Genomic DNA, 24,048 nt, shown 5'->3' with positions numbered 1-24,048 from the left:
TATTTATTGCCCCCATGTCATTAAATAATACATCCTTTATGGACATTTATACCTTGGGATGTTAAAAGACAACATATTATTTTTCTTTTTGTGATGTTATATAGCGCAGACATGGCCCAGCGGCATCAGAGCCCTTTACAAAAGTACAGCATAGGTATTGTTTATGTTGCAGTTCTTGCTATAACCCAGGCATGGCATTATTTACCCGTGGTGCTTTCTTCCCCTTGGTAAAGCTCCGAGTTCTGTTACATTATTTACATTTTTATTTAAAAAAAAGCTTTAATAATTTTGAGTTTCAGCTAGTATACATATTACATTATAGCAGTCTATGCATAAACATATGATACAATTAACCACAATAGTTCTTAGAAATGTAGTCAAGAGAATGAAACTACAACATTCACATAAACGTTGCTTTAGAAATAATTTTCATTTATGTTTTTTAATACCTGGAAGAGTTTTAAATGCGTTCACTAGCACCATTGAAGAGACTGGAGGATTGGCTACAGCGCGAGTGTCAAACACAGGTCCATGAGTACCAGTACCGGCCAGAGTTTAAGGATAACCACAAAAAATGTTAACGATTTCCATTCAGATTGACCTTTTTACGTACATTTATCTTTCGGGGTATCGTGGATTCCTCAGATCGCTGAGACAATTGGATTTGGGCTAATGGACTTATGTATCCAGTTCATTACTATGCCTGGCACATGTTGGAGTGGATTATCAATAAATGAGTGGATTCATATTGGCAAAAGACAACACATATATGCTCCTATTTACTTTAGTTTAGGAATTTGAAAAACCGACTATGTTAACTGGCTTTCGTAGTTTCTTTGTCGTATGCTAGACAGTCCTACCTCTATGCCTGAGGGTTATCCAGAGAACAGAAACATACAATTGCACGTTTCTTTTGTTCCTTCCTCTATACCCCACAAAAATTGTGTGTTTCCATGGTTTTTTTTTTAACTTGAAAAGCACCCCCTACCCATGCCTATTTTTTAGGTGTATGTTTAGGTACACACATTTTCTAATCCAGAGTCCACAACAGAGAAAAGTTACTCGCATCAGGTGGGCTTTTTACTTGTAAATATGCTCAGGTAAAATAGGTGCCGATTCTATTTTCTGCAACACTTGTGTTTCACTTTCAAGCAAAGGTACAATTGAGAATATGACTTATAAAAACATGGAAACGATATACATATTAATTGTGACCTGTGAGAGCCACCCCCAAAAAAACTATTCAAAATATATATTTTTAGATTAGCTAGGGATCTACATTAAATTAAAGGTAGACTAAGGGGTCCAAGAATAGGACAATTTTACGCTTTTGAAAATTATGTAGGCTATTGACATTTTCTTTTTTTAATGTCAGATCCGTAACTGCCTAAAGTTACAATTTCTTTAATATGTTACCAACGCATTTGAAGCACAAATGGTAAAAACAAACGTGGATCCTACAATGTTTGTACATCAGATTATCAAACAAAGACATTATTTATCAAGTTTGACTTAACAAATATCAGTTGGAAAGTACATTCCAAAGTATGGCATGTCAGATATCCCACGAGGATGGCCAATTCACTTGATCTTTACAAATTTCATGTCATACTTGTCCATTGAGGAGAAACTTGTCCCACGTGCATCTTCTTTTGTTACTTGGTCTTCTTTTGTTTGTTCACAATTTATTAGCTAAATGTGGAAACTGTAAAGAGACAAGTAGATCTTATTATCAGCTAAATATGAAACATGAAAATGTACTGAAACAGTTTATTAATTAACGTTACACTGTGATGCCAATTAACCCTTAGAGGGAAATAAACTATCCTTTAACAAGTGCATTTAGAAACTTAGTGCTTCATTTATACTATGGCGACCATCCACCAGTCCACCATGTGAGTGGAAGGATGTACTCCTCTGATCTAGCAGAAGACTGACCACCATACTTGGAGATCTTTGCCATGCAGGTGGAGAATTCTGTGCCTTTTGCAGAACCATTTTTGTGGAGGTTCTGATGAAAGCACTGAAATTTTGCTAATCTGGCACTATGTTTAATGAGGCCACTAAGGAAAGTTTTATTGTTTTTCAGAAACAGTCTCCAAAAGTAGTAGATTGAAATTGAAACACAAATATAAATATTCCCAACATGCTGGGAGCTTTCACCCATCATGCTGGATGTCATTGCTTGAATTTCCTGTTCGGGACTGCCAGGCATTCCCTCTTGGCGGTCCTGAACAGGAAAAATGTACATAGGTATATCTGCCCTAAGTAGGGCGAGCAATCTGAGGTATGCTGACCAATGCCAGTCTCAAAAAGGCTGTCTATCCAATGTTTCTGCCAGTGAGGCCAGCGTATGCACTACCAATGGATATGTGGCACGCCCTGAAGCTAAATAGAGAGCACAACCTGCATGTTTGCCAGCTGGGACATCTGCTAAGGTTTAACGAGTATCCAGTCCATCAAACTCTACATGAGGTCCTTGTATTTTCTACCCACATTGTCTACCTCATGTCTACTACCACTGTCGAGAAAACTCATCCTCCCATTATCTCATGCCATAAACATATTATATCCTTTCATCATCTCTTTCTCTACAAAACATCGAAGTAACTGTTTATTGTTGCCCTCTGACAAACGCCTCAAAAGATGTTGGATAGATCTTATCCAATCAAACCAATCGAAGATAACAGCAGTCTGTCTCAAACTAAATCTAGCAAAAACTGAGTTTATCCCCTAAACAGACTCAAACTGCAGCCCTGAACATAGTGTGGTTTAATAACAATACCATGCAATTGAATGACTTTGCCCCCTCCCTGTCTACCACGGAGTGGTCCCTGGGATGGTAGAACACTCCCTGTTTTTTTTTTTTTTTTTTAAAAGCATGCGAGGAGTGAAAAATACATTTATGAGTCATGATATCACATATGTCTCCTGTGAAGAATCAAGCCCCTTCTCCCACATCACTTCCCAAAGTGCAACCTCTCATATTCCTGGACAGTAACAGAGGTAATGGCCTGCTTACAGACCTACCTGACTCCACCCTCTCCCGTGAATTGTGTCCTTATCGTAGCCACTATTTAATTAACAGCCAACACAAGTATAACCATCAGCTTCACCATCAATACATGCTTCAGTGGCTTCTTCTCCCAACACGCATCAGGCTGAAATTTAATTTGCATCATTTACAAGATAGTTCTACATAATGTACTTTGTAAGCATATTGTCACTGATGAGTTCTGTGACCAAATAAAAGAAATAAGCCATAGGCAGCATCCCTTCAAGAGCCTTACCCCTGATATGACCTGCTTTAATATAGTTCTGTTTGCAAAAGGGCACTACATTTCTTGTACATCATGGTCAAAGGTCACACGATAATTAAGGAAAAAAGACCTGGGCAGGGCAGTGATACGCTGAACACAGGCTGAAAGATCTAGAACATAAATCACATTAAAGCATGTTCACTGACAAACATGCAGAATGATACACAAATGTTATTAAATTGTTTATTTTATCTTATGTTTGATATTTGTAAAAAAATATTTTTAATAATTTTTTATGTATATATAAAAACAGGTATATGCAATGGTGTTTATAAATTACACGACCATTTTAGTGAGTTGTCCAAATTCACAGTGAATACATACATACAGATTTGTTATCTCTATTCCTTTTTTTGAAACACCTAACCACTCTTTCACACCCTCTTTTATACTTAATTTCTTGCTGTGTCTGCTGGAGGAGCTCACCCAGTTGCATATATGTTGAATGCATGTGGAATCTAGACCGTAGACAAGCACCCAAATATCCAACCTGGGATTTTATTGCAAACAGATATTTTAAGCATTTTAATTTGTCAGTTTCAGAGCGGCTGTTTGTTTTAATATTTTAATATTTGTAGGAAAATTCAGATTAACCTGCCAGAAATTTACAGGTTGGGGATGTAATCGAAGATGCAGATTTTGGTGCGGCAAGCCACAAAATCCCTATGTTATACCAAAGTTTTAGTACAAAACGTGTAGAGTGCACTTTTATCACACCTGATGCATTTGAAACACTGCAGTGCCTGATTTTATTAGGTGTGATAAATATCACACCCTCCTGAGAAAACTTGTAATGATGACCTCCAGTGTTTTTTTTAGAGTCTGCTGGATGCAGTACATATATCTCATCTTCCCTCTTTAGAGTGTAGACCTACAGACACACTCTACATAGGGAAAATGGGACAACTGACACACTCTAAGTAACCCCTTTGCTGTAGACTTTAACATTCCTTTAAATAGTGTGTGCCTATTCCTTTTCTTCCCCCCCCCCCCCCCGCCGGTGCCTGGCTGTGTAGCCCTGAAAATAGGCTGTGAAATGCCTGCCGTTTGGTGCACTGATTAAAACAAGCCTAAAGGAAAAAAGAGTGCACTGAAAAAGGCATAAATAAAAGGGTATGGGGCACGTAACAGGGGCAGATCATGGGGGGGGAACACCACACCAAAAAAAAGGGACAAATAGTAAACTTTCACAAATAAAAAGAAAGGAAATTTGAAAGCCACATGAAGGGACAAATGGAAAGTGGTGGGCGTGGTTTAAGCCCCCAGAGTAGATAACACCATGTCGAGAGACAGTGAATGCACGCTGCCTAAGCTAGACCTAAAAATATCTTTAGTCTATAGATATCACCATTGAACCCACATACCCCACCGGTCCAACCTGCCACCTGCCACTTTTTTTATGTTCAAAAGTTTATCAACTGCTGACAACTTGGAGCAGGAAGTCAAAATGATACCTTCCAGCTCCTGTTTAGATCTCAGGACTGATAGATGTTTTAAAGACAATAATAAAGCCTTTGCATAAAATCTATGCATTGTAACTAATTCCTCCCTTCAGAAGGGCTGCAATTGTAGTGCCTTTACTAAAAAGATAACTGTAGATCCCTCTAATTCACAAAATGTAAAACCTATATGTACCCTGCCTTTCATTTCTAAAATGATAAAGCAGATGTGGCTGGGCAGTGGCAATACTAACTGGAAAATGCTGTACTGTTATGTGAATTTCAGGGTGGATTTTTTCCTTCCAAGAGGAGCATCAAAACTGTGGAGAAACATTATTAGACCTGAGTGATGGAAGGAGACCTGCTGAGCTTATTCTTCTAGGAAACATACACGGAACAACCCAGTATCCCTAGGAAACCAGGTGAATATAGTTTAGCATCTAAATAGGTTCCCTCAGGGGAAGCTTTGAAAAGAAGCCTAAGCTTCCCAGGTTAAAGAAATCCAAGTAGTCGCAAACAGTTTAAAAAAAAGGACCAACTGTTTAATGAATACCCATATACTCGCATGCATAAGCCTGTGCAAATATAAGGTGTTAGAAATGGGATTTCTGGTTGGCTAAGGCTTGCGCCACAGCCAGGCACAGCCACAGCCAGGCAGAAACCACCACTCTAGTCAGGGCAAGGGAGTTACACACTAAAGATAACCCCGCTCACCCCCTTGGTAGCTTAGCACGAGCAGTCAGGCTTATCCCGGAGGCAAAGTCTAAAGCGTTTGCCAACACACACACAGCAACAACATACTAGGGACTCCACACAAGGTTATATCAAAAATAGCCTTTGTGTTATCATAAAACATATTAGAATAGTAATCACACAATATACACTGTGCCACCTGGCACTGGGCAATATTTACAGGGGATTATATACACATGACAGGGCCACTTGGGCCACTGTCTGAACCATCACTTAGTAAAGATAGTAAACGTAGAACATATAATAGACGTAGAACACAACCAGTAATTATTGGCAAACACTTTACTCAGCATCATCCTGTAACACAAACCATATTATGCACAGTATCACATTTAGGCGTGAAATACATTCTGCGCCAACCTCACCAGCATAACTCACATTAGGTGTTTAACCCCTTCGCTGCGGGGGTTAATTTCCCGTTGTGCTGGAGGGGGAGGGGGGCACGCACGGCGCCTGCATGCTCATGACGAGCTGAGCTCGTCGCAGGTGCATTACCTGCCGTGGAACGCTCAGCACAACAGGGGAATTATCCCCGCATGCGAGCGTTCCACGGCTCATGACGAGCTGAGCTCATCATGAGCACCGGAGCGCCATAGCTCATGACAAGCTCAGCTCGTCATGAGCATAGAAGAGGATAATTCACAGTAGGAAATAACTCAAACAAACACAATATTTAAAATATCAAGTGGTGAGCATGGAGCTCAAAGAGGGCTATTAATACTGCCCAGTGAAGAAAGAAGGGAGACTTCTCCAGGGAGGGATGAATCAACAGAAACAAGAGTGAAAAAAGTTAAGATCATGGCTGGGGAGCAAATTAGGGGGAAACACAAAAAAAGAGTCCTCACAAAATAAGATGAAGGAGAATGGGACCTGTAAATCAGTGGGAGAGCAAAAAGAAACAAAAAATGAAGAGAGACTCAGCAGTAGTTAACATACTCTCATGGAATGTTAATGGTCTTAGAACTAAGAGCCGGAGAAGGAGAATATTTGAATATTTAAAAACAATAGATAGTGAAATCATAATACTGCAGGAAACGCATCTCTTGAAGAACGAATGGGAAGAAATAGTAAAAACTCAGAGATGGGTAGATTCATATGCCTGCACGAATCAGGACTGTTGTATTAAAGGAGTAGCTATACTATTAAAAAAATCTCTGAAAGCAAGAATAGAATCAGTGGAAGTCGACAGGAAAGGGAGATGGGTGGTAACTAGAGTAAGAATAACCAATAAGCAGTACATCATTGTGGGCTATTATGGGCCGAATACAGATGACCCAAACCCACTACCAAAGCTGTATACACAACTATTGACGGCGCCCTCGACAATAATCACGGGGGGAGATTTTAATAAAATCCTTGATCCCAAGGTGGATCGCCTCCCCCCGAGGAGGGAAGCAAATCTGTTCGAAATGAGGGAGCGGTTGGGGATCTGTATAAATGATCTGGGTTTGGCAAACATTTGGAAGGAGAAAGGAGACAAAGCGCAAGGTTTTACTTTCCAAAATAAAAAATTAGGACAGCTGTCCAGAATAGACTACTTCTTGGTGGATAAAAGCTTAATAGACAGCACGCATAAGGTGGAACACCTACCTGCTCACTTATCCGACCCTTCAGCAGATTTACTAAAACTCCAAATGAAACAGAACACTACTCCAGCAAGATGGATAGTTGACCGCAAAACTCTAATAGACCCACAGAACATAGAAGCACTCACAAGAGAAACGGAACACTATTTCCAAAGTGAACAAAAATAGAACTTCTATACAAGTCACTTGGGATGCCTACAATGCAGTAATCAGAGGAAAGCTGCTTAGCATAGCGACATATAAATAAAAAAATTAAAAAAACACAAAATGAGCGAACTTGAAGGTACTATAAAAACTCTGGGCAGACAACTAGTAACAGAAACTGTGGTATAAGAAAGGGAAAAAATGGAGTCTGAAAGGTCAACAAAAACAGAAGCCCTCGTGGAAATTTTGGAGAACACTGTGAGAGAGAAATGGGAGGCCAGCAAACTGTCCCACTATGAATATGGAGAAGGGTGCAGCAAGATGCTGGCATGGAAGACGAAAACTGACCAGACCAGAAACAAGATAGCAGGTATCCAGCCCGAGAATTCTGTAGAAATAAGCACTGAAGACACAGTGATTATGCGGAAATTTGTTAAATTCTTTGAAGGGTTATATACAGAAGATATTATGCCAACAAAGGAACAACTCCAAGACTACTTAGATGGGCTGGACCTCCCAATATTATCACAAGAGGAAGGAGAAGACCAAAATCACAGATAAAGAAGTAGACAATGCCATCAGAGGTCTAAAGAGTGGCAAGGCTGCTGGCTACTTAATGAGCTTTTTATCAATTTAAGAGAAGTCCTGGTCCCCCCCCTCACGGAATTGTTAGATAATATTTTCGAGGAGAAAGTAGAATTTCCAGACTCTTGGGATGACGCAGTAATTAACATCTTACTAAAACCAGGGAAAAATCCGGGCAAATGCGAGTCTTACTGGCCAATATCTCTACTGAACTGCGACTACAAGATATTCACACAGACCATAGCAAAGAGGCTGGGGAAAGTAGCTGGACACTTAATTAACACCGACCAAAAGGGGTTCGTGAAAGGGAGACCGATTCAGGACTTGACCCACGAATTAATTGGAACAATAGACTTAGCCATACAAGAAAAGATGCCCCTTTCCCTAATTACCTTCGATGCGGCTAAAGCATTCGACAGAGTGAACTGGTTGTTTTTGAACAGCATCCTGAATAAATATAAACTGGGGGAGAACATTCAAGGAATGGTTAAGAGACTATACAGAAACCCAAGGGCCAAGATTTTAATTAATGGGAACCTCACAAAAAACATAAAGATCAAGAGAGGTACGAGACAGGGCTACCCCTTGTCTCCCCCACTCTTTCATTTATACATCGAACCCCTAGCACAAAACCTTAGAAATAATCCAGATATATCCCTCTTTTGTTATCAAGGGTGGGAGAAAAAAGTCGCTCTTTACGCAGACGACTTAATGATCTTTACGAAGGATTTTGCGGGGTCTATTAACACCATAGAAGAAACTCTGGAAAAATTTGGGAGAGTATCGGGATACCTGACTAATCAGGCAAAAACAGAAATTATGGAATGGAATACTAATAGCAATAACCATCTTGTAAAGGAAAGAATAAGGCATTTAGGCATAGAGTTGGTTAGAGACTTGGATAAAGTAGCCCAGATAAATTTTAATAACATTTTTGTTGAGACTAGGAAACTACTTAAAATATGGGGGGGCCTACCACTGACCTTTCTGGGGAGATCGAATATTATTAAAATGTTAATCCTACCCAGATTTACTTACATTTTTAGCTCAATTCCATTAGAGTTCAAGAGGGAATTAATAAAACAATTACAAGGGGAACTGAATAGTTTTATATGGTCATCAAAAGGGACATGAATAGCATGGAAAAAACTAAGGAGGAAAAAAGAACAAGGCGGGATAGCAAGTTCTGACTTGCTAGAATACTATAGAGTCTTCCAATTTAAGTACATGAGGGTTCTACTGAAAGGTTATGAGCACTATCCCGCCTACCTACAAGCAATGCCCGAAAGTGAAGGGCACTTTTATATAAATTTGGACATCCGAAGTTTTTTAAAAAGGTGAAACTGAAGGTTCTCAAGTCAGCAGCAAAGCTATGGTATCACATTAGAAGCACTCTCAAGATACCTTATTACAGCGAATTTGCCCCCATATGGGACTCACCAGGGACCCCGGAATGCCTTAAAGACAGGCTTGCTGTTCCGTTAAGAACATCTGCAATACTCAAGTGGAGTCAACTGATGATAGAGAACAACATTATTGAATGGGACCAACTGGCATTAACAACAAACGGCTCTCTATCAAAATTTAAATTTTATCAACTTTCAAACTGGGCAAAAACTTTAACAGAAAGCAAAAAAGGTAACAGTACATTGGAGATGGGGATGCTGGAAAATGCGCCTTTATAAAAAGAAGTTTCACAATGGTACTGGGACCTTATATCAGCCGGTGAGGAGGACTTCTCATTTCCAGACGCGACCTGGGGGAAAGATCTGCCGACGATGGACTCACAAAACATATGGCGAATATCTATGGAAAAATGTTGGTATATTGTAAATCCGCTGCTTTAAGGAGAAACCATTTGTTTACCACTCATACAGCATATTGGACCCCGAAGAGGTTGTCAAAGTTCGGTGGGGCAAAAACGAAGAACTGCCCAAAATGTGGTAAGGAGAAAGCAGATGACCTGCATATGTTTCGGCAGTGCCCCCAGCTCGAAGAATTCTGGCAGGAAGTGGGTAAGACTCTTGGCGCACTACTAGAAAGACCAAATTGATGTAAGTATTGATCTTGTTATATTTGGGGTTGACCAGTCGGAGTGTCTAGTTAGGCTAAGTAAGAAACAAGAGAATCTACTCTTTTTGTTAATTTTACTAGCAGGAAGGGAAATATGCATCACATGGGTGAGCCCTGTACCCCCCACACATTGGGAATGGATGACATCAATTCATAAAATAAATAAGCTGGACAGGAGGGGGAAACCTAGTAAGAAATATAACTTTTGGGAAATTTAGGAACAGTTTAATCCGACTTAACCAGTAAACGTATTCTACCTGACAGTTTGTTCCATGCTGTTCAAAGTCCAATGATTATGCAATGGCAATAAATAAACAGGAAGAGTGCCTGTTTGAGTAGCCAGGATGGCTAGCTCCCCTTCCTCAGAAACATTTATTGGATTTGGTAATGGAAACAAAGGGACCCCTACCATAACACTAAGAGAGACACCCCTGCTGGGCCATGAAACTATGGGGTAGTGAAGGGTTGGAGAGAGGAAGGTGGGGTCCCCGACAACTCCTTACACAAACTATTGCAGTATGAGGACAAAAAAATAAAATAAACACAGTATGCACAACCTCATAACCATAACACCACATTAGAGGCATAACTCAGAGTGCGTAAATCATAATAAATGCATCACATTTCCTAGCATACATAAATCACATTAAGGCCTGGCGCCCTATAAACCTAATAGTCCCCCTGGCCAACTGGCCTTCTCACAGGGGCTCAAATGCGTTATCTTTATATAGACTGAACAGGAGGCTAAAAGCACTCAAGGAGCCACAATGCACATAATTACAGATTAACTTCAAAAGCAATAAAGGCACTCAAAAAGCATGTGGAACAAACTTAGTTTGAGGCCGGGGTCCACGTGACCCAGTGATGCATAATGTACCTGAGATTTAAAGGGGTACGGCACGCAGCCTCACAAGGAAGTCGCGGTGGTAACGGGCGGACTCGCAGAGGCCATAGCTCCCAGCTGTAGCGGTCCATGACGTGCACTAGCGATAATCCTGGGACAGGTTTAAAGACGAGCACCGAGCGACACACGCAGGTTGTAACAAGATCCTTGAAGTGGGGACTTTTGCGGGCACTCAGTGGCACAGCTCCTCAGCTGCGCCACCTCACAAAACCGATGGCTTTGGTAACACAGGCAAATGCAGGCTCTCAGTGGCAACAGCTTCTGAGCTGCAGCGGCCCACAATAGCGATGCGATGACTTTGGTAACACAGTCAAATGCGGGCTCTCAGCGGCAACAGCTCCTCAGCTGCGGCGATCCACAATAGCGATGCGATGACTTTGGCAACACAGGCAAATGCGGGCTCTCAGCAGCAACAGCTCCTCAGCTGCGGAGACCCACAATAGCGATGCGATGACTGTGGTAACACAGGCAAATGTGGGCTCTCAGCAGCAACAGCTCCTCAGCTGCGGTGGCCCACAATAGCGATGCGATGACTTTGGTAACACAGGCAAATGTGGGCTCTCAGCGGCAACAGCTCCTCAGCTGTGGTGGCCCACAATAGCAATCACAATGACTTCTCTGCAGTAGAACCAGAGGCTCTGGAATGCTCACCAGAGGCCTCACCTGCGAGTAGGATCCCCCTCAAATAGGAATCCGGACGGCTGATGGGTGGAGTCTAATGTCCCTGAAACTTCGGCAGGAGGCAAGCTCAAATCAGGCCCTTGGGTAGTTGCTTCAGCAAGAAGGGTGAAAGTTTCAAAGTCCTTTCCCTCTAGTTACACGGACAGGGGTTCGTCTTGACATCCAGAAGTAACACATGCAAAGTAAAAGGTCCCAAGAAGTCTTTAGAGAGGAAGGGGCAATGCAGGGCCCAGGGAGGCAAGCCTCATGGCAGCCCCCCCTGGCCCCAGCAGCAGCACGCCCCAGCAGGATTCTGGCCCAAGAACTGAACAACATCATGGGGTCACAGCCCCTATATTTATATCAACAAAAGTCTTTGTCCTCAAAAGTCACAAGTCACTGAACCCAGCCAGAACCAGTTTGGTGTGGTGCTGGAGCACTTTGTTTACAAGGCTGAATCCTGCCTTTCAGTCAGAGTGGGTCTGCAATCAGACGCACAGTGGGAGGTGGAGCCATCATTCACTTATCCAGGCACAGCCCTACTCAGATCAAAAGGGTCACCCCTCCCCATATTCCAACTGCAGATCTCTCTATTCAATCCATGTCTGGTTCAGCCTGCCCTGTCCCTCCAAAATCAGACATGCAATTCACCTCCGGCAGGCAGACACATAGCACACAGAAATGCCAACTTCTAAAAGTGGCATTTATCACTTAGTCATAATAAATCTGCGCACATCATTGCACAGCATTTATCCTCACAATTTCATACATACCAGACTTGACCATACTGCTCCTCTCACAACAGGAATTACCACTAACACACACTCAGCAGGAAATCCCCCATGCATTCCTATGGGAGGGCAGGCCACTCTCACTAAATGTAACACAGAGCGCACGCACTTTACACTAAACCACAGTGCTAAAGTGCCCAAAGGCCTAAACCCACTAACACTACACAGAGAAAAAGACTGGGAGAAATGCAAAAAGTTTAGGGGTGAACCTGAAAAAAAAGGGCCAAGTCCAAAACTACCCCCTTCCAACCAAAACGCAGGGTAGACCAAACACTAAGCTGATGGGCTTCCCTGCTTCGGGCGATAGAACAGGGACGCGGCCCTCACTGGAGGGACACCCTGCGGTTCCACGCCACTCTGAACCCACATGGTTCCCTCCGGAAAAAAAAAAATCTCAGGCCCAACTAGGCTACCCCACTGGTGCTTCCTAGTTGTCCATGGCCAGGACAAGACCCTAGGCCATCCAGATGTCAATGGTCCTCGCCAAAGCACAGAGTGGGGGGAGTAAACCCTGGCACATAATAGCCATTCTCCACTCTCCCTTTCAGTGTAGTTCCAAACTACCACCGATCCTTCAACCTAGGGTCCGCACCCTCAGGCTGACAAGAGGTCACAGGCGAAGCATCTTCTCACCCTACCTCTACTTCTGGGGTTCCGCATTCTCCCAGGAGAAGCTCCCACCAGAACACAACTCTCCCACCAGTTCAGGACCTCTCTCCATCAACTGGTCTACCACCTGGGATCCACATTTACCGGCTGCACCGGGGTCAGAGGCGAGGACTCCCTCCCTCTGCACCCCCTTCCAGAGCCCTATACCTCCCTTCTGAAGAGCAGGGTCCCGTCACTTAAGATGGGCCCCACTTGCTCTCAGGGTAGTGCTACCACACTCAGCCAGGGAACCTAAAGATCCCAGCTAGGCCTGCACCACCCCTCTGGAGTGGTACCCCTAGAAGGCAAACTGGTCAGGACACTGATTATAGCTACCCTGCCGACCAGGTCAGGAAACGCCTGCTTCTGGCTCCGCAACCCAGGGACGGTACCCTTTGGTAAGATGCCCGGCGAAATAGGACTTCATGGGGAGCACGCATGCCCTCCCCAAGGGTAACACATACCTAATGTGTCATGTGACAGTCTGCCCGGCGCAGAGCTCGCAACCACCTGTTCCTCCGACAGTGCACGAAGATGCCCCAGGACAGAAGTGGCATCACCATGGCCAATCCTTGGTGACTCAGCCCTTCTGGCTGGCCCATGACCCAATGGTTCTTCCACTGGGGACTCTTTCCCCCTGTCACCCCTCAATCTGGACTTCTGCACCCTCCACTTAGGAGTGGCACTGCCAGACACCAGAACCGATGGAGGCCTGATTACAGACACTCCCAGCTCACCTAACACGGGGAGATCCCCCTCGAAGAACGGTCCAACAGGACAGACGAGGCTCCCTACCTGGTGTTCCCTCTAAGAACCAACCAGTACTGGAGACTGAGGTTGAGGGGTCGGAATACGGCCCAGTCTCACACCTTCCCCTGCGGGACAGGATGTGAGGCCTTGCAACCTCCTCACTGTAAGGGTACCTAACTGGGCTACTCTGAACCACTTCCACAACTCTGGGTTGGAAGACACCTGCACCATTCTTCTAGTATCACTCCCCAATACAAGCTCCCTAGAACCAAATAACTTACACACTCCAACAGGTGTTGGTGCGACTCTGGAAAAAATTTTAAGGAGCATGTTCGGTCTGGCAAAACAATTTGAACAGCCCTTTAACACCATTTATCATGCTAACCAATCACTCACACGTCCAGTGCATCACATCATTCATTCACACTCCCCCCCCCCCCACAAGACTGGTGAGACAGCATCTTACTGCCCCTGAATCTCAACCAAGCCCCCTCTAAACCGGGTACCAGTACCATACTCTGGGAACTGGGAATGGGACTTCCTGCACTGGACTACATATTGCTGCCACCACTGGATCCTACCCTACTGGGGATACCAGAAAACTAAAACTGCACTTAGGGGATAATCTACCCTCCCGAGCCAGTTACTCCATGCCAATTAAGTTACCCCCGTAGGCCAACCCTAGAAATAGCGGACAGCACAGGGGCAGTACAACTCCTTCAGTTTCAGGCCAACCCAAGAAATAGCAGACAGTACAGGGGCTGTAACAACTCCTTTAGCTTGTGCTGCAGGCCAACCCCATAAATAGCAGTCTGCACAAGGACAGTACAAAACTCCTTCAGCTTCAGGCCAACCCAAGAAAATAGCAGTCTGCATAAGGGCAGTCACTCCTCCAGATTCTCTGGTTTCTGTTCTTGGCAGGACACCCAACTCATAGTGCAACAACAAGAAAACACATTTCAAGGAAATGATACTTAAACAAAATCAGAAACAATAATCCCCAACATGTTACTATCTAAATGCAGAGCTTGTAGTGCAACCAGTTGTCTCTGTGGTATTGCGCAAACGCAAGTCCTACCTAACCGCTGACCACCAATGTTAGAAATGGGATTTTTGGTCGGCTAAGGCTTGCGCCTAAGCCAGGCAGCAACCACCACTCTAGTCAGGGCAATGGAGTTACACGCCAAAGATAACCCCCGCTCACCTCCTTGGTAGCTTGGCATGAGCAGTCAGGCTTATCCCGGAGGCAATGTGTAAAGCGTTTGAGCAACACACACACAGCAACAACATACTAGGCACACCACAAAAGGGACTCCACACAAGGTTATATCAAAAATAGCCTTTGTATTATCATAAAACACATTAGAATAGTCATCACACAATATACACTGTGCCACCTGGCACTGGGCAATATTTACAGGGGATTATATACACATGACAGGGCCACTTAGGCCACTGTCTAAACCATCACTTAGTAAAGATAGTAAATATAGAACATATAATAGACGTAGAACACAACCAGTAATTATTGGCAAACACTGTACTCAGCATCATCCTGTAACACAAACCATATTATGCACAGTATCACATTTAGGCGTGAAATACATTCGACGCCAACCTCACCAGCATAACTCACATTAGGGGTATAACTCACAGGACGAAATAACTCAAACATAAACATAGTATGCACAACCTCATAACTATAAAACCACATTAGAGCCATAACTCAGGGTGCGTAAATCATAATACATGCATCACATTTCCTAGCACCACATAAATCACAGTAGGACCTGGCACCCTAACAGTCCCCCTGAACAATTGGCCTCCTCACAGGGGCCCAAATGCCTTATCTTTATATAGACTAAACACAAGGCTAAAAGCACTCAAGGAGCCACAATGCACATAATTACATATTTGCTTCAAAAGCAATAAAGGCACTCAAAAAGCGTGTGGAACGAACTTAGTTCGAGGCCGGGGTCCACGCAACCTGGTGATGCACAATGCATCTGAGATTTAAAGGGGCACAGCACGCAGCCTCACAAGGAAGCCGCGGTGATCCCAGTTAGACGTGCAGTGGCCACAGCTCCCAGCTGTAGCGGTCCGTGGCGTGCACTCATGATTATCCTGGGACTGGGCTTAAAGGTGGGCACCCAGCGGCACACGCAGGTGGTAACAAGATCCTCGAAGTTGGGACTAGTGCTGGCACTCAGCGGCACAGATCCTCAGCTGTGGCAGCCCACAATAGCGATGCAATGACTTTGGTAACGCAGGCAAATGCGGGATCTCAGCGGCAACAGCTCCTCAGCTGCGCCGGCCCACAATAGGGATGCAATGACTTTGGTAACACAGGCAAATGCGGGCTCTCAGTGGCAACAGCTTCTGAGCTGCAGCGGCCCACAATAGCGATGCGATGACTTTGGTAACACAGTCAAATGCGGGCTCTCAGCGGCAACAGCTCCTCAGCTGCGGCGATCCACAATAGCGATGCGATGACTTTGGCAACACAGGCAAATGCGAGCTCTCAGCAGCAACAGCTCCTCAGCTGCGGAGACCCACAATAGCGATGCGATGACTGTGGTAACACAGGCAAATGTGGGCTCTCAGCAGCAACAGCTCCTCAGCTGCGGTGGCCCACAATAGCGATGCGATGACTTTGGTAACACAGGCAAATGTGGGCTCTCAGCGGCAACAGCTCCTCAGCTGTGGTGGCCCACAATAGCAATCACAATGACTTCTCTGCAGTAGAACCAGAGGCTCTGGAATGCTCAACAGAGGCCTCACCTGCGAGTAGGATCCCCCTCAAATAGGAATCCGGACGGCTGATGGGTGAAGTCTAATGTCCCTGAAACTTCGGCAGGAGGCAAGCTCAAATCAGGCCCTTGGGTAGTTGCTTCAGCAAGAAGGGTGAAAGTTTCAAAGTCCTTTCCCTCTAGTTACACGGACAGGGGTTCGTCTTGACATCCAGAAGTAACACATGCAAAGTAAAAGGTCCCAAGAAGTCTTTAGAGAGGAAGGGGCAATGCAGGGCCCAGGGAGGCAAGCCTCATGGCAGCCCCCCCTGGCCCCAGCAGCAGCACGCCCCAGCAGGATTCTGGCCCAAGAACTGAACAACATCATGGGGTCACAGCCCCTATATTTATATCAACAAAAGTCTTTGTCCTCAAAAGTCACAAGTCACTGAACCCAGCCAGAACCAGTTTGGTGTGGTGCTGGAGCACTTTGTTTACAAGGCTGAATCCTGCCTTTCAGTCAGAGTGGGTCTGCAATCAGACGCACAGTGGGAGGTGGAGCCATCATTCACTTATCCAGGCACAGCCCTACTCAGATCAAAAGGGTCACCCCTCCCCATACTCCAACTGCAGATCTCTCTATTCAATCCATGTCTGGTTCAGCCTGCCCTGTCCCTCCAAAATCAGACATGCAATTCACCTCCGGCAGGCAGACACATAGCACACAGAAATGCCAACTTCTAAAAGTGGCATTTATCACTTAGTCATAATAAATCTGCGCACATCATTGCACAACATTTATCCTCACAATTTCATACATACCAGACTTGACCATACTGCTCCTCTCACAACAGGAATTACCACTAACACACACTCAGCAGGAAATCCCCCATGCATTCCTATGGGAGGGCAGGCCACTCTCACTAAATGTAACACAGAGCGCACGCACTTTACACTAAACCACAGTGCTAAAGTGCCCAAAGGCCTAAACCCACTAACACTACACAGAGAAAAAGACTGGGAGAAATGCAAAAAGTTTAGGGGTGAACCTGAAAAAAAAGGGCCAAGTCCAAAACTACCCCCTTCCAACCAAAACGCAGGGTAGACCAAACACTAAGCTGATGGGCTTCCCTGCTTCGGGCGATAGAACAGGGACGCGGCCCTCACTGGAGGGACACCCTGCGGTTCCACGCCACTCTGAACCCACATGGTTCCCTCCGGAAAAAAAAAAATCTCAGGCCCAACTAGGCTACCCCACTGGTGCTTCCTAGTTGTCCATGGCCAGGACAAGACCCTAGGCCATCCAGATGTCAATGGTCCTCGCCAAAGCACAGAGTGGGGGGAGTAAACCCTGGCACATAATAGCCATTCTCCACTCTCCCTTTCAGTGTAGTTCCAAACTACCACCGATCCTTCAACCTAGGGTCCGCACCCTCAGGCTGACAAGAGGTCACAGGCGAAGCATCTTCTCACCCTACCTCTACTTCTGGGGTTCCGCATTCTCCCAGGAGAAGCACCCACCAGAACACAACTCTCCCACCAGTTCAGGACCTCTCTCCATCAACTGGTCTACCACCTGGGATCCACATTTACCGGCTGCACCGGGGTCAGAGGCGAGGACTCCCTCCCTCTGCACCCCCTTCCAGAGCCCTATACCTCCCTTCTGAAGAGCAGGGTCCCGTCACTTAAGATGGGCCCCACTTGCTCTCAGGGTAGTGCTACCACACTCAGCCAGGGAACCTAAAGATCCCAGCTAGGCCTGCACCACCCCTCTGGAGTGGTACCCCTAGAAGGCAAACTGGTCAGGACACTGATTATAGCTACCCTGCCGACCAGGTCAGGAAACGCCTGCTTCTGGCTCCGCAACCCAGGGACGGTACCCTTTGGTAAGATGCCCGGCGAAATAGGACTTCATGGGGAGCACGCATGCCCTCCCCAAGGGTAACACATACCTAATGTGTCATGTGACAGTCTGCCCGGCGCAGAGCTCGCAACCACCTGTTCCTCCGACAGTGCACGAAGATGCCCCAGGACAGAAGTGGCATCACCATGGCCAATCCTTGGTGACTCAGCCCTTCTGGCTGGCCCATGACCCAATGGTTCTTCCACTGGGGACTCTTTCCCCCTGTCACCCCTCAATCTGGACTTCTGCACCCTCCACTTAGGAGTGGCACTGCCAGACACCAGAACCGATGGAGGCCTGATTACAGACACTCCCAGCTCACCTAACACGGGGAGATCCCCCTCGAAGAACGGTCCAACAGGACAGACGAGGCTCCCTACCTGGTGTTCCCTCTAAGAACCAACCAGTACTGGAGACTGAGGTTGAGGGGTCGGAATACGGCCCAGTCTCACACCTTCCCCTGCGGGACAGGATGTGAGGCCTTGCAACCTCCTCACTGTAAGGGTACCTAACTGGGCTACTCTGAACCACTTCCACAACTCTGGGTTGGAAGACACCTGCACCATTCTTCTAGTATCACTCCCCAATACAAGCTCCCTAGAACCAAATAACTTACACACTCCAACAGGTGTTGGTGCGACTCTGGAAAAAATTTTAAGGAGCATGTTCGGTCTGGCAAAACAATTTGAACAGCCCTTTAACACCATTTATCATGCTAACCAATCACTCACACGTCCAGTGCATCACATCATTCATTCACACTCCCCCCCCCCACAAGACTGGTGAGACAGCATCTTACTGCCCCTGAATCTCAACCAAGCCCCCTCTAAACCGGGTACCAGTACCATACTCTGGGAACTGGGAATGGGACTTCCTGCACTGGACTACATATTGCTGCCACCACTGGATCCTACCCTACTGGGGATACCAGAAAACTAAAACTGCACTTAGGGGATAATCTACCCTCCCGAGCCAGTTACTCCATGCCAATTAAGTTACCCCCGTAGGCCAACCCTAGAAATAGCGGACAGCACAGGGGCAGTACAACTCCTTCAGTTTCAGGCCAACCCAAGAAATAGCAGACAGTACAGGGGCTGTAACAACTCCTTTAGCTTGTGCTGCAGGCCAACCCCATAAATAGCAGTCTGCACAAGGACAGTACAAAACTCCTTCAGCTTCAGGCCAACCCAAGAAAATAGCAGTCTGCATGAGGGCAGTCACTCCTCCAGATTCTCTGGTTTCTGTTCTTGGCAGGACACCCAACTCATAGTGCAACAACAAGAAAACACATTTCAAGGAAATGATACTTAAACAAAATCAGAAACAATAATCCCCAACATGTTACTATCTAAATGCAGAGCTTGTAGTGCAACCAGTTGTCTCTGTGGTACTGCGCAAACGCAAGTCCTACCTAACCGCTGACCACCAATGTTAGAAATGGGATTTTTGGTCGGCTAAGGCTTGCGCCTAAGCCAGGCAGCAACCACCACTCTAGTCAGGGCAATGGAGTTACACGCCAAAGATAACCCCCGCTCACCTCCTTGGTAGCTTGGCATGAGCAGTCAGGCTTATCCCGGAGGCAATGTGTAAAGCGTTTGAGCAACACACACACAGCAACAACATACTAGGCACACCACAAAAGGGACTCCACACAAGGTTATATCAAAAATAGCCTTTGTATTATCATAAAACACATTAGAATAGTCATCACACAATATACACTGTGCCACCTGGCACTGGGCAATATTTACAGGGGATTATATACACATGACAGGGCCACTTAGGCCACTGTCTAAACCATCACTTAGTAAAGATAGTAAATATAGAACATATAATAGACGTAGAACACAACCAGTAATTATTGGCAAACACTGTACTCAGCATCATCCTGTAACACAAACCATATTATGCACAGTATCACATTTAGGCGTGAAATACATTCGACGCCAACCTCACCAGCATAACTCACATTAGGGGTATAACTCACAGGACGAAATAACTCAAACATAAACATAGTATGCACAACCTCATAACTATCAAACCACATTAGAGCCATAACTCAGGGTGCGTAAATCATAATACATGCATCACATTTCCTAGCACCACATAAATCACAGTAGGACCTGGCACCCTAACAGTCCCCCTGAACAATTGGCCTCCTCACAGGGGCCCAAATGCCTTATCTTTATATAGACTAAACACAAGGCTAAAAGCACTCAAGGAGCCACAATGCACATAATTACATATTTGCTTCAAAAGCAATAAAGGCACTCAAAAAGCGTGTGGAACGAACTTAGTTCGAGGCCGGGGTCCACGCAACCTGGTGATGCACAATGCATCTGAGATTTAAAGGGGCACAGCACGCAGCCTCACAAGGAAGCCGCGGTGATCCCAGTTAGACGTGCAGTGGCCACAGCTCCCAGCTGTAGCGGTCCGTGGCGTGCACTCATGATTATCCTGGGACTGGGCTTAAAGGTGGGCACCCAGCGGCACACGCAGGTGGTAACAAGATCCTCGAAGTTGGGACTAGTGCTGGCACTCAGCGGCACAGATCCTCAGCTGTGGCAGCCCACAATAGCGATGCAATGACTTTGGTAACGCAGGCAAATGCGGGATCTCAGCGGCAACAGCTCCTCAGCTGCGCCGGCCCACAATAGGGATGCAATGACTTTGGTAACACAGGCAAATGCGGGCTCTCAGCGGCAACAGCTCCTCAGCTGCGGTGGCCCACAAAAGCGATGCGATTACTTTGGTAACAGAGGCAAATGCAGGCTCTCAGCGGCAACAGATCCTCAGCTGCGGCGGCCCGCGATATCAATGACTTTGGTAACACGGGCAAATGCGGGCTCTCAGCGGCAACAGTTCCTCCGCTGCGGCGGCCCACAATAGCGATCACGATGACTTTCAGCCCGCATTCCCCGCAGTAGAACCAGAGGCTCTGAAATTATCAACAGAGGCCTCACCTGCAAGTGGGATCCCCCTCAAATAGGAATTTGGACGGCTGATGGGTGAAGTCTAATGTCACTGAGACTTTGGCAGCAGGCAAGCTCATATCAGGCCCTTGGGTATTGGCTTCAGCAAGAAGAATGAAAGTTTCAGAGTCCTTTCCCTCTAGTTACACGGACAGAGGTTCGTCTTGACATCCAGAAGTAACACACGCAAAGTTACAGGTCCCAAAAAGTCTTTAGAGAGGATGGGGTAATGCAGGGCCCAGGGAGGCAAGCCTCATGGCAGCCCCTTCCCTGGGCCACAGCAGCAGCATGCCCCAGCAGGATTCTGGCGCAAGAACTGAACAACATCATGGGGTCACAGCCCCTATATTTATATCAACAAAAGTATTTGTTCTCAAAAGTCACAAGTCACTGAACCCAGCCAGAACCAGTTGGGTGTGGTCCTGGAGCACTTTGTTTACAAGGCTGCATCCTGCCTTTCAGGCAGAGGGGGTCTGCCATCAGACGCACAGTGGGAGGTGGAGCCATCATTCACTTTTCCAGGCACACCATTGCTCAGATCAAAAAGGTCACCCCTCCCCATACTCCAACTGCAGATCTCTCTATTCAATCCACATCTGGCTCAGCCTGTCCTGTCCTTCCAAAACCAGACATGCAAATCACCTCAGGCAGGTAGACACATAGCACACAGAAATGCCTACTTCTAAAAGTGGCATTTCTCGCATAGTCATAATAAATCTGTGCACATAATTGCGCAGCATTTATCCTCACAATTTCATATATGCCAGACTTGACCGTACTGCTCCTCTCATAACAGGAATTACCACTGACACACACTCAGCAGGGAATCCCCCATGCATTCCTATGGGAGAGCAGGCCACTCTCACTAAATGTAACACAGAGCACTTTACACTGAACCACAGTGCTAAAGTGCCCAAAGGCCTAAACCCACCAACACTACACAGAGAAAAAGGCTGGGAGAAATGCAAAAAGTTTAGGGGTGAACCTGCGAAAAGGGCCAAGTCCAACACAAGGTATAAACATTTGCATGTGGTACAAATACCTAAACAAACAATTACTATATCAGAATCAAAACATAGGTGCTCTTCATGGACAGCATGTTGTTAGTGAATGGTGTGATACTTTGTGAACAAAGGTGCACAGTGATATATATAAAAGAAAAACATAACAGACTTAAAACTGCACAAATTTGTGGTGTGGGGGGCCCTGATTTCAGGGTTCCACTTATTGCAATAATTCATTGAAGTCAACAATCAACAAGTCGACGTTTCTTTTGATCCCAAAGTTTCAATTTGGATCAGAGTCTTCATCAAGGCATGAAAAAGTAGACACCTACAGAAATCAAATCATAAACACAAATGATAAGGAACAAAGAGTAAGTCGATGTCAACTAATGAATCACAATCTTCTGAAAAAAGTAATAACAACATGTGTCGTAATCTTACCTCTTCTATAGAAATATTTATGTAATGAAGTAATTCTGAATGAAACAGAATATGCACACTGATCTAAAACAAAGATTTGGAAAAGGCTACCATGAAAGAGTAGTCTAAACCATGAAATAAGTACCACAAAACTGACAAGTCAGAGTGCATGTCTGTATAAACCCAGGGACGTGGGACACCCCTACTTGGTTTGAGTAAGGCATGAAAACTAATGAGAAGGAAGTATGCAGTGTGCTAGGGTAAGTGAAACACCACACTCCACTGTAAACATTCAAAATGAATCCGACAAAGTCAAACGGGAACTGAAAATTGTCTCAAAGGAAAAGGAGTGAACTCTCTGGACCGCACAGGTAGAAAAGTGCTGAAAGAAGCCACCTTCAATATCCACTGAAAGGACTACTCCAGCTGATCAACTACAACCAGATTTTCCTGGACTGACCAGGTGCATTGTGGGAGATTGAGTCCCATTCCCCAAGAGGCAAACCGGAGCGTCTAAACCCTTGGCTGGTGCTGCTGGACATTTTCTGACCAAAGGAAACCTTTCAAAAGACGATCTGAAAGTGTGGGAACAACGTTTGGTAAAAAGCTCCGGAAGGCCGGTTCAACATTGGGACTCAAGCCACCATTGTTGACTCGAGAATTGGCCTGACCATGCTGGTTTGTCACTGAAGAAAGCTCCAGAGCTTCCGATCGTCGACATTGGGGACAAAGACCTCCAGAGACCCAGCAGGGCATCTCACTGAAGCACTGAACCCTCAAACCGGTCCTAAGATACCTGTTTCCAGTCTAGAGAGAACATTGGCTGGCATTTTGGGCTGGACTGTTCCCATGGGGAGCAGGATCAAGACTAATTTGCATATGGCTGGGTTCAAACTGGAATGGCATTGTGAACAAAAAAAACGATGGATTTAGGCCCAGATCTCTGACTGAGGGTAAGTGCTTGACATTATTCAGTATTCCGTCGATCAATTGTTCATTTTACTGATTAAAACGCCATGTTTTTAGCATTTGCTTAAAGAGAAGCAAGTTTTGTTCCAGTGTCTAGTGGCAGCGATGGAAAGAGCCTGCTTGCAAAGGTCACAGAGAAGACTCTGATGGCTTCAAGGGGCTAGAGCCAGGATGGCCTGAGGGCATGGGAAGATGATGAAAACAGAACGTTTGATGGCCAAAAATTAAGGTGCATTGGTGTGGGTAGACCTAAGCTCAATTGCCATGGCTTTGAGGTGGATTAGATAATTTCTTTCGGATAGGACCCACAGGCTGTGTTAAGGGAACCTTTTTCTATCCCTGTGTCTCCAGTGACCAATGGTGTCCCACAGGGATCCACCCTGTCCCTTTTGCTATTC

The 24,048-nt window shown here is 45.5% G+C and overlaps 1 protein-coding gene across 1 annotated transcript in view; it reads right to left on the bottom strand.

Moving 5' to 3' along the window:
• Positions 1-270: 270 nt before the first annotated feature.
• RHCE (Rh blood group CcEe antigens) overlaps positions 271-24,048 on the bottom strand; it is a 292,091-nt gene continuing 268,313 nt past the window's right edge. Inside the window, exon 10 of the mRNA XM_078682715.1 lies at positions 271-1,705. Within this exon, the coding sequence (XP_078538841.1) occupies positions 1,679-1,705 (27 nt within the window). The 3' untranslated portion in view covers positions 271-1,678. The remainder of the gene's footprint in view (positions 1,706-24,048) is intronic.

The sequence above is a fragment of the Lissotriton helveticus genome, chromosome 3_1 (genome assembly GCF_964261635.1).
Source record: "Lissotriton helveticus chromosome 3_1, aLisHel1.1, whole genome shotgun sequence".
In the NCBI taxonomy this organism is placed as follows: Eukaryota; Metazoa; Chordata; class Amphibia; order Caudata; family Salamandridae; genus Lissotriton; species Lissotriton helveticus.
The sequence above is the reverse complement of the archived record's forward strand: the minus strand, read 5'-3'. Positions and strand labels throughout refer to the sequence as shown.